This window comes from Pelophylax lessonae (genome assembly GCF_965119305.1).
Source record: "Pelophylax lessonae genome assembly, chromosome: 4".
NCBI classification, from domain to species: domain Eukaryota; kingdom Metazoa; phylum Chordata; class Amphibia; order Anura; family Ranidae; genus Pelophylax; species Pelophylax lessonae.
In genome coordinates this window covers 228384127-228397746 of record NC_138771.1, presented here as the reverse complement: position 1 = coordinate 228397746, position 13620 = coordinate 228384127, and the positions used below count along the sequence as shown (strand labels likewise).

At 42.8% G+C, this 13620-nt stretch overlaps 1 protein-coding gene across 3 annotated transcripts in view; it reads left to right on the top strand.

Moving 5' to 3' along the window:
• The window catches only part of LOC309553845 (F-actin-capping protein subunit alpha-2), a 162987-nt gene extending 155382 nt beyond the window's left edge, over positions 1–7605 (top strand). For all 3 annotated transcript variants that reach the window (XM_082255312.1, XM_082255314.1, XM_082255313.1), the window contains exon 10: positions 6753–7605. In XM_082255312.1, coding sequence (XP_082111438.1) covers positions 6753–6893 — 141 coding nt within the window. In that variant the 3' untranslated portion in view covers positions 6894–7605. The remainder of the gene's footprint in view (positions 1–6752) is intronic.
• The last annotated feature ends 6015 nt before the right edge of the window (positions 7606–13620 follow it).

Genomic DNA, 13620 nt, shown 5'->3' with positions numbered 1-13620 from the left:
GTTATTTTTTTTAATTAAAAAAAAAAAGTTGTTTTATTGAGTTAATGTTTTATTGTTACTGTGTGTTTTTGAACGGTGGTTGTTTGCTTTGATCTGATCTGTGTATTCAAACAGCAGCAGGGTGCTGCTCTCAGAATATATACGTCAATGCCTGCAGCGCTGCAGGGGGAGATTTCTCCGTCTGCAATAAAATAAATTAAAAAAAAAAAAAAAGATGTATGCCTAGCAGCTCCTATACTTCGCTATAAACTTTTTTCTGGCAGAGATTTCTTCATCCACATCGATGTGAATAGAGGAATCTGTGACAGCAGTATTTCTTCTGTTCAGTATGTGTGCTCAAGGTTAGGAGTGTGGCAGAAACTCTTAATGCTTGCCATATATGTAATTTTTTTAGAGGCCCTAAAATGGCAGGGCAGTTCAACCCGCCCCCCAAATGACCCTTTTTGGGAAAGTAGATAGTCCAATGTATTTGCTGAGAGGCATGTTTAAGTCTTTGGAAGATTGTTTATTAATACAAAGTTGTCAGATATTTCTCACACCAGTCATTGGTATACATGGCATTTAAATCCCAAAACACATTCTGCTACTTCTCCTGAGTATGGGGATACCACATGTGGGAGACTAGTACACCACAGATCTTCACATTGAGTCCAAAGAGTTTTTATTGAAGCGTGATCACATCACAAAAAGGCAGTGCAAAGTTTGAGTCATGCAGGACCTCTTCGTCAAGCATGTGTTCCTGCGTGATTCCGAAACATTGCAGTCTTTTTGTGATGTGATCATGCTTTACTAAAAAAACATTTGGACTCAATTTAAAGATCCTTGGTGTGCAGGCAAATATCTCCATTGTGGCTTTATGATCCAGTCTCCAGCGGTTGGTTACTACAGCACCCAATACCCTCGCGCTTTCTCCAGGAACGTATGCGATAGGAATATGGATAAATATTTTTTGGGAGCCTAGCCGCGTACAGGGGCCCAAATTCCAGTGAGCACTTTCAGGCTTTCAACTTGCGCATTTGAATTCCTGACTACCCATCGCAGTTTCCGAGGCCCTAAAATGCCAGGATAGTACAAGCACCCCCAAATGACTCCTTTTTGTAAAGTAGCCACTCCAAGGTATTTGCTAAGAGGCACAGTGAGTATTTTGCTGATTTCATTTGTTGCCACAAGATTTTGGAAAATGAAGTAAAATTTAAAATGTATTTTATTTTAATTTTCCAAAACCAGGGCATTTTCTGGACCACCACTTCAGTAAATAAAGGGCCTTACACTTAAAGGTAGATTAGTGCATTTTTGGTACGATTGCTCTGATTGTGTGCCCTCAGTGGTTAACACCAGAACTTAATTTACAAATGCAAGCTAGCTGCAGAAAGGGGACCTTGCAACATTTTTATATTTGGTGCCCAGCACCTGTTCTGAGCCTGTGAGTGTCTCCCTTGTGACACTACATTGTGCTACGCACACACACCTTCTTGGCTTAACCCCCCTCTTCCAATTTGCACCATTGGCCACTGGTTCCCTGCTGCCTTACAATGACAAGGTCACAGTCAACCAGATAGTCTCCCCTGTACCTGCTATTAGTCTGTGAGTACCCCTTGCAAGGCTGGCACATTTGCACTTGCCAGTATAGCGGATCATAGGCACAGAGGGAGCAATCCTGCAGGCCTTCTCTAGCTCCTGATCCACTATCATCTCTGGGCTGGATTACATTATCCCTGCCCAAGGGTTTTACACTGATAACCTGGACACTTGATCCCTTCTAGACTACTTAGGCAAGACTCCAAGGAGCCCAACTCCCCCGAGCATGACCCCCTCTGCATTATCCAATGAAGATTTCATGGCAAGATAATTCCATGATGGGTAACTCCGAACACACAAAATGCAAGTGTGGTTGCTCACATTTTCCTTTAAAGTTTCTGAATTGCTCCTGTTCCTTTAGCTGAGGACAAGGAGTATTGAACTGTACTTTTCAGATAAGTTTGTGTCTGAGGAATCTGTCTGCCTTCAATAGTAGGCTTAAGGATACCTTTTTGGTCCTTATTGACACAGGTTACCAGACTGGACTCCCTCAAAATTCCCTAACCTGTCTTTTTATAATCTTTACATTTTTTTTTTTTTTTTTAATATAATCTATTTTGTATGGTGACTGGCCTAATCCAGAAAGGTTCTTCCAAGCCCTTTGCTTGGCAGTACCTTGTTTAGGAGGGGTTTCTTAAGAAGCAAGCCATTTTAAGCGTGGACCTGGCTATTCCAACAAGACCTTTTGAGGACATTCCAGTGTTTTTATGATCAAGTGAATATGACTGGAAGACCTTTGTTAAAGTGTTACTAAACCAGCACCCTGCATTCACTAAATCTGGTCTCCCACTGTACACAAAACATGGAAATGTAATTATTTTAGTAAATATAAACTGGTAAATACCTTTTCTCATCAGCAGTATATAGCAGCCTTGTGACTTCTATCAGTGTCTGGTTAAAGCTTGTAGGAGGAGTTTTCATTCTGCACCTCTATCTGGACAGTGCTGATTGGCCCTGTGCTGGTCACCTGCACTCTCCCAAGCAAAAAAAAAAACAAAATCTATAGCAATACACACCAATTTGAGCATGTGCAGCCTGTCCCCTGGCTCTGTATTAACAGGAAATATATTGGGGACAGTTGAAGGAAGAGAGGATTATTGGGGATAGTTGAAGGAAGAGCAGATTAAAGGAGACAGAGTTTAAACAGCCTTTTTACACAATGCATAGGATTAACCCCCTTAGGTTACACAGTGCATATAATCAGCATTTTTTACTGCATATACAGATGGATTTTACTGTTGTGGGTTTAGTAACACTTTAAACTTTATTTTCATGCATCATATTGTCAAGTCTGCCAACTTCCCTGTAAAGACTAGCAGATCTCCATGTTGTTTTCATAAAACTGCTCCCTAACAGTCATTGCTTTTTTGGAACAAGAAAGATTCAGGGTCTCTATCCAAACCTGTTCACAAGCAAAAGAGGTAATTTACCCCATTCTAGAACTAAAGGCTCACAATGTCTTCATTTGAACAGAAGATTTCCACATAGAAACTGTTAGGTTAGTAATTGCTTCCCTCTGTCGAGGGGACCTTCTGGACTCTGTAGATATCAAGGATGCCTGCTGATGTATCCCCAGTTTCCTGTGTGTAAATGCTACAAGTCTGTTGCCCTTTCCTTCAGTCTGTCCATTGCACCTTGCCGCTTCACCAAGGTGTTTGTTATTGTACTAAGCCTGCTTTGTTTACAGGACATACCCATAGTTGAATAGCTAGAGAAACTTCTTATTCAGGGAACAGTCCATGCAAGCCTTGTGCAGCAGTGTCCCATCAAGTTGTTTGAACTCTGCAGTCGAAGGGTCGTTCAACCCTTTGATTTGCATGTTCTGAGCTTGATGGTAAGCAATTCAGTATGCTAAAGGCATAGTTGGTGGACAGTTGAGTGTTCCTGACACCCAGGGCCAGGTTATCCCTGACCTAGTGACTCAAGAATCCATCCTTGGTGTCAGGGAAATTCTTCCTGGAAGATTATCACAATGGATGCCAGCTTGACAGATGGGGGGGGGGGGGGGGGAGCTGGACACCCTTATTTGTGCAGGAGCTTGGATGCTGGAAGAAAATCCCCCTCCCAATTGACATTCCTGAGCTTAGAGCAGTTTGGTTATCTCTTCATTGCTGGACCCTGCAACTGCAGTCATCTAACCCAGTTTCAGATGGACAACACCACCGCAGTGTTGTACAACAATCATTAGGGAGGAACCAGAAGTCTTGCAGCTCGGAGAAGCTGACCCTGTTCTGGTTTCGGTGGAACTTCATGCTCCCCTCCTCCACCATGCACATTTCAGGGATAGGAAATTGTAGGACAGAGAGGGAGTGGTCTATTCACCCAGAGCAGGGATATGCAAACTGTGGCCCTCCAGCTGTTGAAAAACTACAAGTCCCATCATGCCTTTGACTCTGAGTGTCATGCTTGTGGCTGTCAGTCTTGCTATGCATCATGGGACTTGTAGTTCTGCAACATCTGGAGGGCCACATTTTGCATAACCCTGACCTAGAGGTTTTTCTGTCTCGGATGGGGAATGTCTGACCTGGATCTCCTGGCTTTCAGATTAACCCTTTGGAGCCTAAGCCTTTTCCTGACATGTTGATTACAAGTTAAAATCAGCATTTTTTTGCTAGAAAACTACTTGGAACACCCAAACATATATTTTTTTGGTAGAGACTTTAGAGAAAAAAATAGTGATCGTTGCAATATTTTGTCACAGGATATTTGCTCAGCGGTCTTTCAAATGCAATTTTTTGGGAAGAAATACTTTCATGAATGTAAAAAAAACAAAACCGTAAAGTTAGCCCAATTTTTTTTTTTTTTGTATAATGTGAAAGATGATGTTACACCTGAGTAAATATATGCCTAACATGTCATGCTTTAAAATCGCGCACACACGGGGAATGGCGACCAACTTGCAATGGCAAGCACGGAGGGACAGGGTGCCTTAAAAATTTTTTTTTGTTTTTTTTTACACTATTCATTTAAAAAAAAAAATAAAACATTTTGATCACTTTTATTGCTGTCACAGGGAATGTAAATATCCCTTGTGACAGTAATAGGCAGTCACAGGCACTCTTTATGAAGAAGACCCTGAATCCCTCCTTTGCACTTAAAAGCATTTAAAATGCCAAGTTCGGCTTTTTTGAATGCTATCCTTTTTTTTTTTTTTTTTTTTTTTTTTTAAATCTGGAGCCTTTAAGGCTCTAGTACCCGGAAGAGATGTCATGACATGGCTTCCGGGTTTTTACATCGGAGACCCGATCAGAGCTGAATTTGGCTTTGTTTGGGTCTTCGGCCAGCCGGCGGACGTGCCGGATGGTCAATCGGGTCACCCGGTGGGACGCGAGCTGCCAAAGGCGTATCGGTTGTCATTACAAGAAAGCCAACCAACAACGGTATCAGGGTGATGTCTCCTAGCTGCAGACCTCACCCCGGTACAACTCCCTGAAGCCGGGGGGCCGCAGCCTTGTCTTTTTAAGGCATGTTTTTGTTTCTCTCTTGTATCTGAACCAGGACATTGTGCTTCAATAAAGTTTTTTATATCTGGCTGACTAACCGCTTTATTAGCTAGTGTCCCTTAGAGACAGATTTTGCAAGTACAAAAATACGGTTATGTTCAGCAATAAAGGATGACAAGAAATAATATAAATAAATATATATATATATTATATATATATATATATATATATATATATATATATATAGCATTATGCCTATGATAACAAGAATGCACTGTGACTTAAAACATATAATACATATCCTCACTGGCACAAGGGTTAAGCAGCACAGTAGGGTTGCATGGCACATTGCAGAGGTTTTGCTGTTTAATTTTGCACTTGCATAAAGGACAGCACCCCAAGAACTATTTATAACAGTTATAGAGGGTTACACAGTATTATATCTTCTAGAGCTTTATAGACTGATCAGTCACCAATGCCAGCTTTTGCCTGCGGTGGATTCAGGTACTGGTTTCATGAAGATCGGGACAATATAAGAAACTTGTTTATGACTAGATATCAGCTTTTCAGTTTGTTGGCTCTTAGACTAATATTTCTCAAGCTTATCCACTCGGTACAAACACTAGTGGGACAAGAAAGCTGCTTAACAGGCTTGGTGCATGAATAAACATGTAAAATGTAGTATTCTTTTGGGAGGGGGGAGGGGGCGCGCTTATTAATTTTGTCTTGACTGCTATAAATACTAATGAATAAATATATAGTGCGCTAATTTTGTGTAAAACTTATAAACATAGATAAGTGAACAAATGTGACACCAATCTCAATAATAAATAAGATGGGATCTAAAACATAAAAGTCCATAAAATTCATATAAGGTCCATGTAGGCAAATGTTCACATCAGTCCTTGAATGAAAAGATCCCAATACCAAACAGGTGATCTCAATAAAAGCAGTGAAAAAAGGTGCTTGTTAAAGTGCAGGTATTCCCCTTACCAGACGGGTGAAACAATAAGGTGCAATATATCTCCAAACAAAAAGATGCGTGCAGTGATATAGATAGCCCAGCTCTGCCCACCTTGTGGCGGATTGAGAGTAGATAAACTCTTACCAGATAAAATAGAACTTAAGGTGTATGGATGACTTCTGGATATCTTTCAGCTCAAATTATAATAATCGTTCCCCCAAGCTTGTGGCTCCCTGTTGTCCCTTGGAAGCAAAACTTTGTCCCGGATTCACAGGTGATATCCAGTTGAGGAGGAATATTGTGTTCTTCTTCAATCTTGTTCATCAGAGGACGTCCTGTAGCCTTTAAGTTCAGTCTGCTCAGAGCGCGCTGAGTACGAGGGCGGGGCGTACCCGAAGTTAAACCATTCGACAGGCACAGTCAGAGGCCAGCCCCCACCACAGTTCGCCCAATTACAGGGCGCCTGCCGGCCATCCTCCTCTGCTACCACTTCCAGCAATGTCTTCTCTCTACTTCCTTATCTATGTTTATAAGTTTTACACAAAATTAGCGCACTATATATTTATTAATTTGTACACATAATTATCCTCACTGGGTAATCGGATTTAGTTGCAGCTTTTTAATTTCTTTATCAGCACTCCCTTCACACATACCAATTTGCTATAAATACTACCATAAATAAATTTATACAGTCCCCTTTGCAAACATAGTGCTTTTCTGTACATTGAAAACCATTATTTTAACCCTTGTGTTTCTTCCTATCTTAGACTGCAATCAGTGAAAACTACCAGACTATGTCTGACACTACTTTCAAAGCCTTACGTCGTCAGCTGCCAGTGACACGCACAAAAATTGACTGGAACAAGATTCTTAGTTACAAAATTGGAAAAGAAATGCAAAATGCCTAACAGGAATGTTGTATGAATGGATTTTAGTGTCGGTATACATACAAATAAACATGGTTGTGAAGTTTTTCAAGCTGCCAGCTTGCTTGGTTAGGATGGCTCTTTGCTTTAAAAAAATGAAATACTGTAATTAAATTCAGCTACAGCACAAGATTCACAATATGATTTAATTTCAGTTTACATTTTTATTTCAAGGGTTGGTACATGTAATACATGTGAGGCATTTTCCCTCTGTTGAACATTTAGAAGGACAAAGTGCTTTTTTTTTTTTTTTTTAATGGCTTTTCTAAAATGAACTTGCATTTGTATAATTCGGTTAAAACTGCAATTCTAAAAAACTCATTCTGGTGCCAGTGTGGAAAAAGTGCTCATTATGGCTTCAGTATTCATTGATCTAATGTAGCCATATGTAATGTGCTAGAAGCCTATTGGCTTCCCTCTCTTCACTAGGTGGGAAGCAAAGCTTCATAGACTTATATTGTTTTGGTAAACTAATACCTTACTTTAAGAAAACACAAACCATGCAAGGCCAAGTTCTTATGTTATGTTATTTCAGAATTTTTTGGCAATGTTTAAGTATATTAAATGATTTTGATTTTGTGACGGTGCTTTAAATTGGTTTTGAATTCATCTACCAGGCTATAACTTCCTACTGTCTACTGTATAGCATCCAATGTATTATAACAAAGCAAATTGTAATATATTTAATCCAGTACTTGTATGTCTGTCAGTTTTTATTTTTTTTCTATTCTCTGCCCTTGAATTGTATTCCAACTCAATGTGACATTAAAATGCAGATTTTTCTATTTGTAAGAGTAGAACTTGCTTGCATCAAACGATTATATGCTTTGGTCCTTGAAAATGATATGTAAGAGCAGTATTGGAATATTCTGATGCAAAATATGCATTTACAATGTGTCCAGTGAAATCACTGAAGGCCTTAGAACCAGTGTTTTTTCAACCAGTGTGCCGCTAGAGGTCCTCAGGTGTGCCGCGGGATCATGGGAAAGAAGGGCTGTCAGATGAGCCTCTCCCGATCCCCTGTGGAACTGTACATCGTCACTGTGAGTCAGCTTCGTAAGCATCAAAAGTGACAGTAAAGAGAGAAGTGTACTGTGCTCTCTCTGCTTCCCCCTACAGTGCAGTACCTTGCTGAATGAGAAAGATACCGTGCTGCATTTTTGTATGTGTGTTGCTTTTCATCCTGACACCCCCCCCCCCCCCTTCTCCCATTCCTGTACCATAAGAACTGTTTTTTTAGGGCTGGTTTGTGATAGCAGCAAAGACTGCTACTCCTCTGAAAAGCAATTCATGCTCAGATCGCTTTTCAGAGGCATTAGCCAGGTGATAAGAGGCAATATGTCGCCTCCTCACCACCTGTTTTAAGCCTGTAAAGGAAGCATCACTACACTGCAACTGTGCAGTGCACAAAGTTGCAGGGTGGTTGGAGTGCAGCCCCATTCACCCTGGGTATACCTCCAGCTGCAGCCACAGCATGTGCACACCCCCAGCTGCTGCATCTGCAGCTAAAGGGGGAGAAGTTGGGGGTGGTAAAAAACAGCTCAATCATGTGGTTTTACCGCCCCTCCAACCTGACATGTGAAAAAGCCCTTGGTTCACATCTGTGTGGCTGCATGCTGCGTGTAGGGCATCCCATTCATTTCAACGGGCTTCCCTACCCGCAGAAATACAGGGATTTTTAAAATTGCGTTGCACCAAAAGCATCCTATGTTTGCCAATCTGTGAGGTGCCATTAATAATTAATGGCACCCTTAAAGAACAGAGCATTTGTCTGTGTGTCAGGAACAAGCGCGATTTTGTGCGTGTTCCGCGACACACAGTAATGTGAACCAAGCCTTGGACAGGGGAGCCTCAAGACCGGTGGTGGACCCCAAGGTTTCCAGATTGAACAAGGCAATTGTGATTGCGGTTGAAAAGTCCCTGATGTTTAAGGATCTTGCGGACAGGAAGGTGGCGGCTGTGGCCCGCAATATGTACACTCTGGCTGGTTCGGCACTGAGGGCGGTACTCACCATTGCCCTGGTGTCACAAACTCTGACAAGTGGGCTAAGCTTTGACGCTGTGATCTGGAGGGAGAACAGCTCCCACCTGCCTTTGCTGAGCTGGCGGACCAGCTGGTTCAGGAGCTGAAGTATATCTGTGATGCCTCTTTGGATGCGGCTCCCCTAGTGGCTCAGCTCTCTGTTTCGGTGGTGGTCCTTTGGCGTGTGGCTTAAATGCTGGTCTACGGACCAGACTTCTAAAAAAGCCTTGACTGATCTCCCCTTTCAAGGAGATCGTCTGTTAGGGCTACCCTGGATGACATCATTAAATAAAGATAATATAATAAAACCAAAAAGTGCAGCGCTGAGATCAGTATACAATTTGATATGCTGAAAAGCTTCAAAATAATATAAAGGAAAAAAAAGGAGGGGGGGTAGTGTCCAAATGAATAGTCCCAATAACAAGTGCAGAGATATGAATCCACGTGCAAAAATAGGATTTCTTCCAGTGACACCAAGGAGAAATGTGAGAAGGGGACACCTTTGTGCTCAGGTATAACAAGCAGCTTACCGAAACTCCGTGGCTGCTCAACTTAATGAGACCGCCTCTCCCAGCTAGTAATAAACCAGTAGGTCAACTGATGTCAAGCTCAGGTACTTCCAAATCTCCCAAAGCAGGCAGCCTTTTTCGGTGGGTTGTTATGCCAATTACATTAGTATATAACACGCTTGGAACTTCTCATTTACTCCAAGTGTAGAGCCCATCAGCATTTCTGTTGCCTTCAGTGTTTATCCCTTTTTTTCCAAGTCATGATACTTCTGCCAAATACTTTCTGGCTGTTGTGTTGAGGAAGATGTGATGACTGCTAAACCATCTGCCTGATATCCACATCAAATGAAAGGTCTCACAGGGGGAAAGAGTACTTTTATTCCTCAGACTACTAAGGGCAAGGAACCTCATAGTAGACGCGGGCCCTCCTTCTCGGCTCAAGAAGTTATTTTTCGTCCCTCAGGGTCGACTGACAAGGGCTCGGAGCCTTTCAGGGCCTCCTCTGGAGGATCCAAGCGAACCTGGTCTGGCAAGCCGAAAGCGGGGTTCTACTGACACGTGGATAAAGCTCCTTCAGCATGAAGGTGCGCCCTTACCCGTATCGGGGGTGGGGGAACGTCTTTTTTGGTTTCCGAACCCGTAGACTTCCCTGGTACAAGACAAGTGGGTCCACTAAGTAATTTGGTCTGGCTAAAAAAACGAGTTTCACTCTTGTCCCCTGGCAAGGTCCTTTCCTTCCAACTTGCGCCTGTCCCTGGACTGTTTACAGCAGGGGTGTCCAAACGACGGCCCTCCAGCTGTTGCATAACTACACGTCCCATGAGGCATTGTAAATCTGACATTCCCAGACATAAAAATGCATGATGGGAATTGTAGTTCCTGAAAAGCTGGAGGGCCATAGTTTTGACACGCCTGGTTTACAGGGTCTGTTTGGGGCAGTACAAGACCTGTTGCTTCAAGGGGTGGTTATCTCGGTTTGGACTTTGGAAAGTTTTCAGGGATTCTTCTCAAACCTGTTTACAGTTCCCAGGCCTTAAGGCGCTTAACTGCTTTGTGCAGGTGCAGAAGTTCAGGATGGAGTCCATTCGCACAGTGGTGGCATCCCTGCATCAGGGGGATTTTCTTGTCGACCTCAAGGATGCTTACCTTCACATTCCAATATGTGACGGTCACCAGCGCTTCCTCCGCTTTGCTGTGGGAGAGGAGCATTATCAGTTTGTTGGCCCCGGTGCTAACATGGTTATGCCAACTGCGAATTGCTGTACTGGGCTACTTGGACAACCTCCTGCTGCTCTGGTGGAAAACCTGGAAATCACCATACGAACTCTGAGGAAGTTTGGCTGGATTCTGAATTTTCAGAAGTCTGCTCTTGTTCCCTCCACAAACCTGGACTATCTGGGTCTTACTCTGGATACGGCCTCAGCCAGAGTGCTCCTTCCTCTGGACAAACTCCAGAAATTGCAGGCTGCAATTAATCTCCTGCTGTCCAGCCTTGACTTGCATGCGGGTGCTGGGCCTGAGGGTGTCTACCTTCAAGGCGGTTCTGTTTGCACAGTTCCATACAAGGTCCCTGCAAAGGGAGATTCTGGCCAAATGGGACAAGACTCTGCAGCCTCTGGACAATCAGATCCGGCTGAGCCAGGGAACGAGGGGTCCCTGATTTGGTGGCTTCATTCTCCGGCGCTTCGGCTGGGCAAATCCTTCCTCCTCTTTTATTGGAAAGTGGTCACCATGGATGCCAGCCTACCTAGCTGGGGACTCGTCCTCCTCAAAAATTCTGTTTAGGAGATCTGGACACTAGAGGAGTCTAGACTACTGATCAATGTCTTGGGAACTCCAAGCGATCAGACTGCCTGGAGCGTTGAATGGATCGTCTTCTATTAACCAATCTATTAACCTTCTACGATGAAGTGAGCTGCCACCTAGATAAAGGTAAGCCTGTGGATGTGGTGTATCTGGACTTTGCAAAGGCCTTTGACACCGTTCCCCACAAATGCTTACTGTTCAAACTAAGGAAGGTAGGTATGGACCATAAGGTGAGTACCTGGATAGAGAACTGGCCCCAGGGGAGAGTGCAAAGGGTGGTGATTAATGGGGAGTACTCGGATTGGGTGGGTGTGGAAAGTGGGGTCCCCCAGGGTTCTGTCCTGGGGCCAATCCTGTTTAATTTATTCATAAATGATCTAGAGGAGGGGATATCTAGTACAATCTCAGTATTTGCAGATGATACTAAACTAAGCATGCCAATATCTTCTATGCAGGATGTGGAAACCTTACAAGCGGACCTGAACAAAATAATGGGGTGGGCAACTACATGGCAGATGAGGTTTAATGTTGAAAAATGTAAAGTAATGCACTTGGATGCCAGATACCAGAAAGCAAGCTTCTCACTAGGGGGGGAACCTCTGGGTGAGTCTAGGATGGAAAAGGACTTGGGGGTACTGGTAGACAACAGGGTTGGAAGTGGCATGCAATGCCAAGCCGCTGCAAGCAAAGCCAACAGAATACTGGGATGTATAAAAAAGGGGATTCACTCCAGAAATAGAGATTATTCTCCCACTCTACAAGACTCTGGTCCAGCCACATCTGGAGTATGCTGTCCAGTTCTGGGCACCGATCCTCAGGAAGGATGTGCTGGAACTGGAAAGAGTCCAGAGAAGGGCAACAAAAATAATTCAGGGAATGGAGGACATCAGCTATGAGGAAAGACTACAAGAACTGAACTTATTCTCTCTGGAGAAGAGACGATTGAGGGGGGATATGATATCAATGTACAAATACTGTACTGGCGACCCTAGCATAAGGAACAAACTATTCAGAGAAAGGGAATACAATAAGACACGTGGCCACTCACTAAAACTAGAGGAAAGGCGGTTTAACCTTAACCACTTTACCACTAAGCCTATTTTTGACACTTTTTGTTTACAAGTTTAAATCAGTATTTTTTGCTAGAAAACTACTTAAAACCCCCAAACATTATATATATTTTTTTAGCAAAGACTCTGGAGAATAAAATGTCGGTCATTGCAAAATTTTTTGTCACGCGGTATTTGCGCACCGGTCTTTAAAACGCCATTTTTTGGAAAAAAATTTGAAAAATCACATTTCACTGCATTTAAAAAATACTAAACAGTAAAGTTAGCCCATTTTTTTTATATATTGTGAAAGATGATGTCACGCCGAGTAAATAGATGCCCAACATGTTACGGTTTAAAATTGTGCCCCCCGTGGGATGGCGACAAACTACGGTCAATAGAGATCTCAATCTACAACGCTTTAAATTTATTTAACGGTTACCAGTTTAGAGTTAGTGTAGCTCTTTTTTTTTAAATTATTGCCCACGCTCTGGCGATCGCGGCGATACCTCACATGTGTGGTTTGAACAGCGATTTCATTCGCGGCTCGACTTGCGTATACGTTTTTTTGAGCACTTCATGCTTCCATCTGCTGAAAATTTTTGGAGATGAAGATTCCATTTTTCAGCACGACCTGGCACCTGCTCACAGTGCCAAAACCACTGGTAAATGGTTTACTGACCATGGTATTACTGTGCTCAATTGGCCTGCCAACTCTCCTGACCTGAACCCCATAGAGAATCTGTGGGATGTTGTGAAGAGAAAGTTGAGAGACGCAAGACCCAACACTCTGGATGAGCTCAAGGCCGCTATCGAAGCATCCTGGGCCTCCATAACACCTCAACAGTGCCACAGGCTGATTGCCTCCATGCCACGCCGCATTGAAGCACTTATTTCTGCAAAAGGATTCCCGACCAAGTATTGAGTGCATAACTGAACATAATTTTTTGAAGGTTGACTTTTTTTGTATTAAAAACACTTTTCTTTTATTGGTCGGATGAAATATGCTAATTTTTTGAGATAGGATTGAGATGGGGTTTTCATGAGCTGTATGCCAAAATCATCAATATTAAAACAATAAAAGGCTTGCACTACTTCAGTTGTGTGTAATGAATCTAAAATATATGAAAGTCTAATGTTTATCAGTACATTACAGAAAATAATGAACTTTATCACAATATGCTAATTTTTTGAGAGGGACCTGTATGTCTTCAGGGATGTCCAGTGCGCATTCAAGCGGACAATGTCACAACCGTCACCAAGGGGGCACAAAAAGTCTTGGTGGCTCTGGAGGTAGCCGGCATTCTAAGGTCAGCAGAACA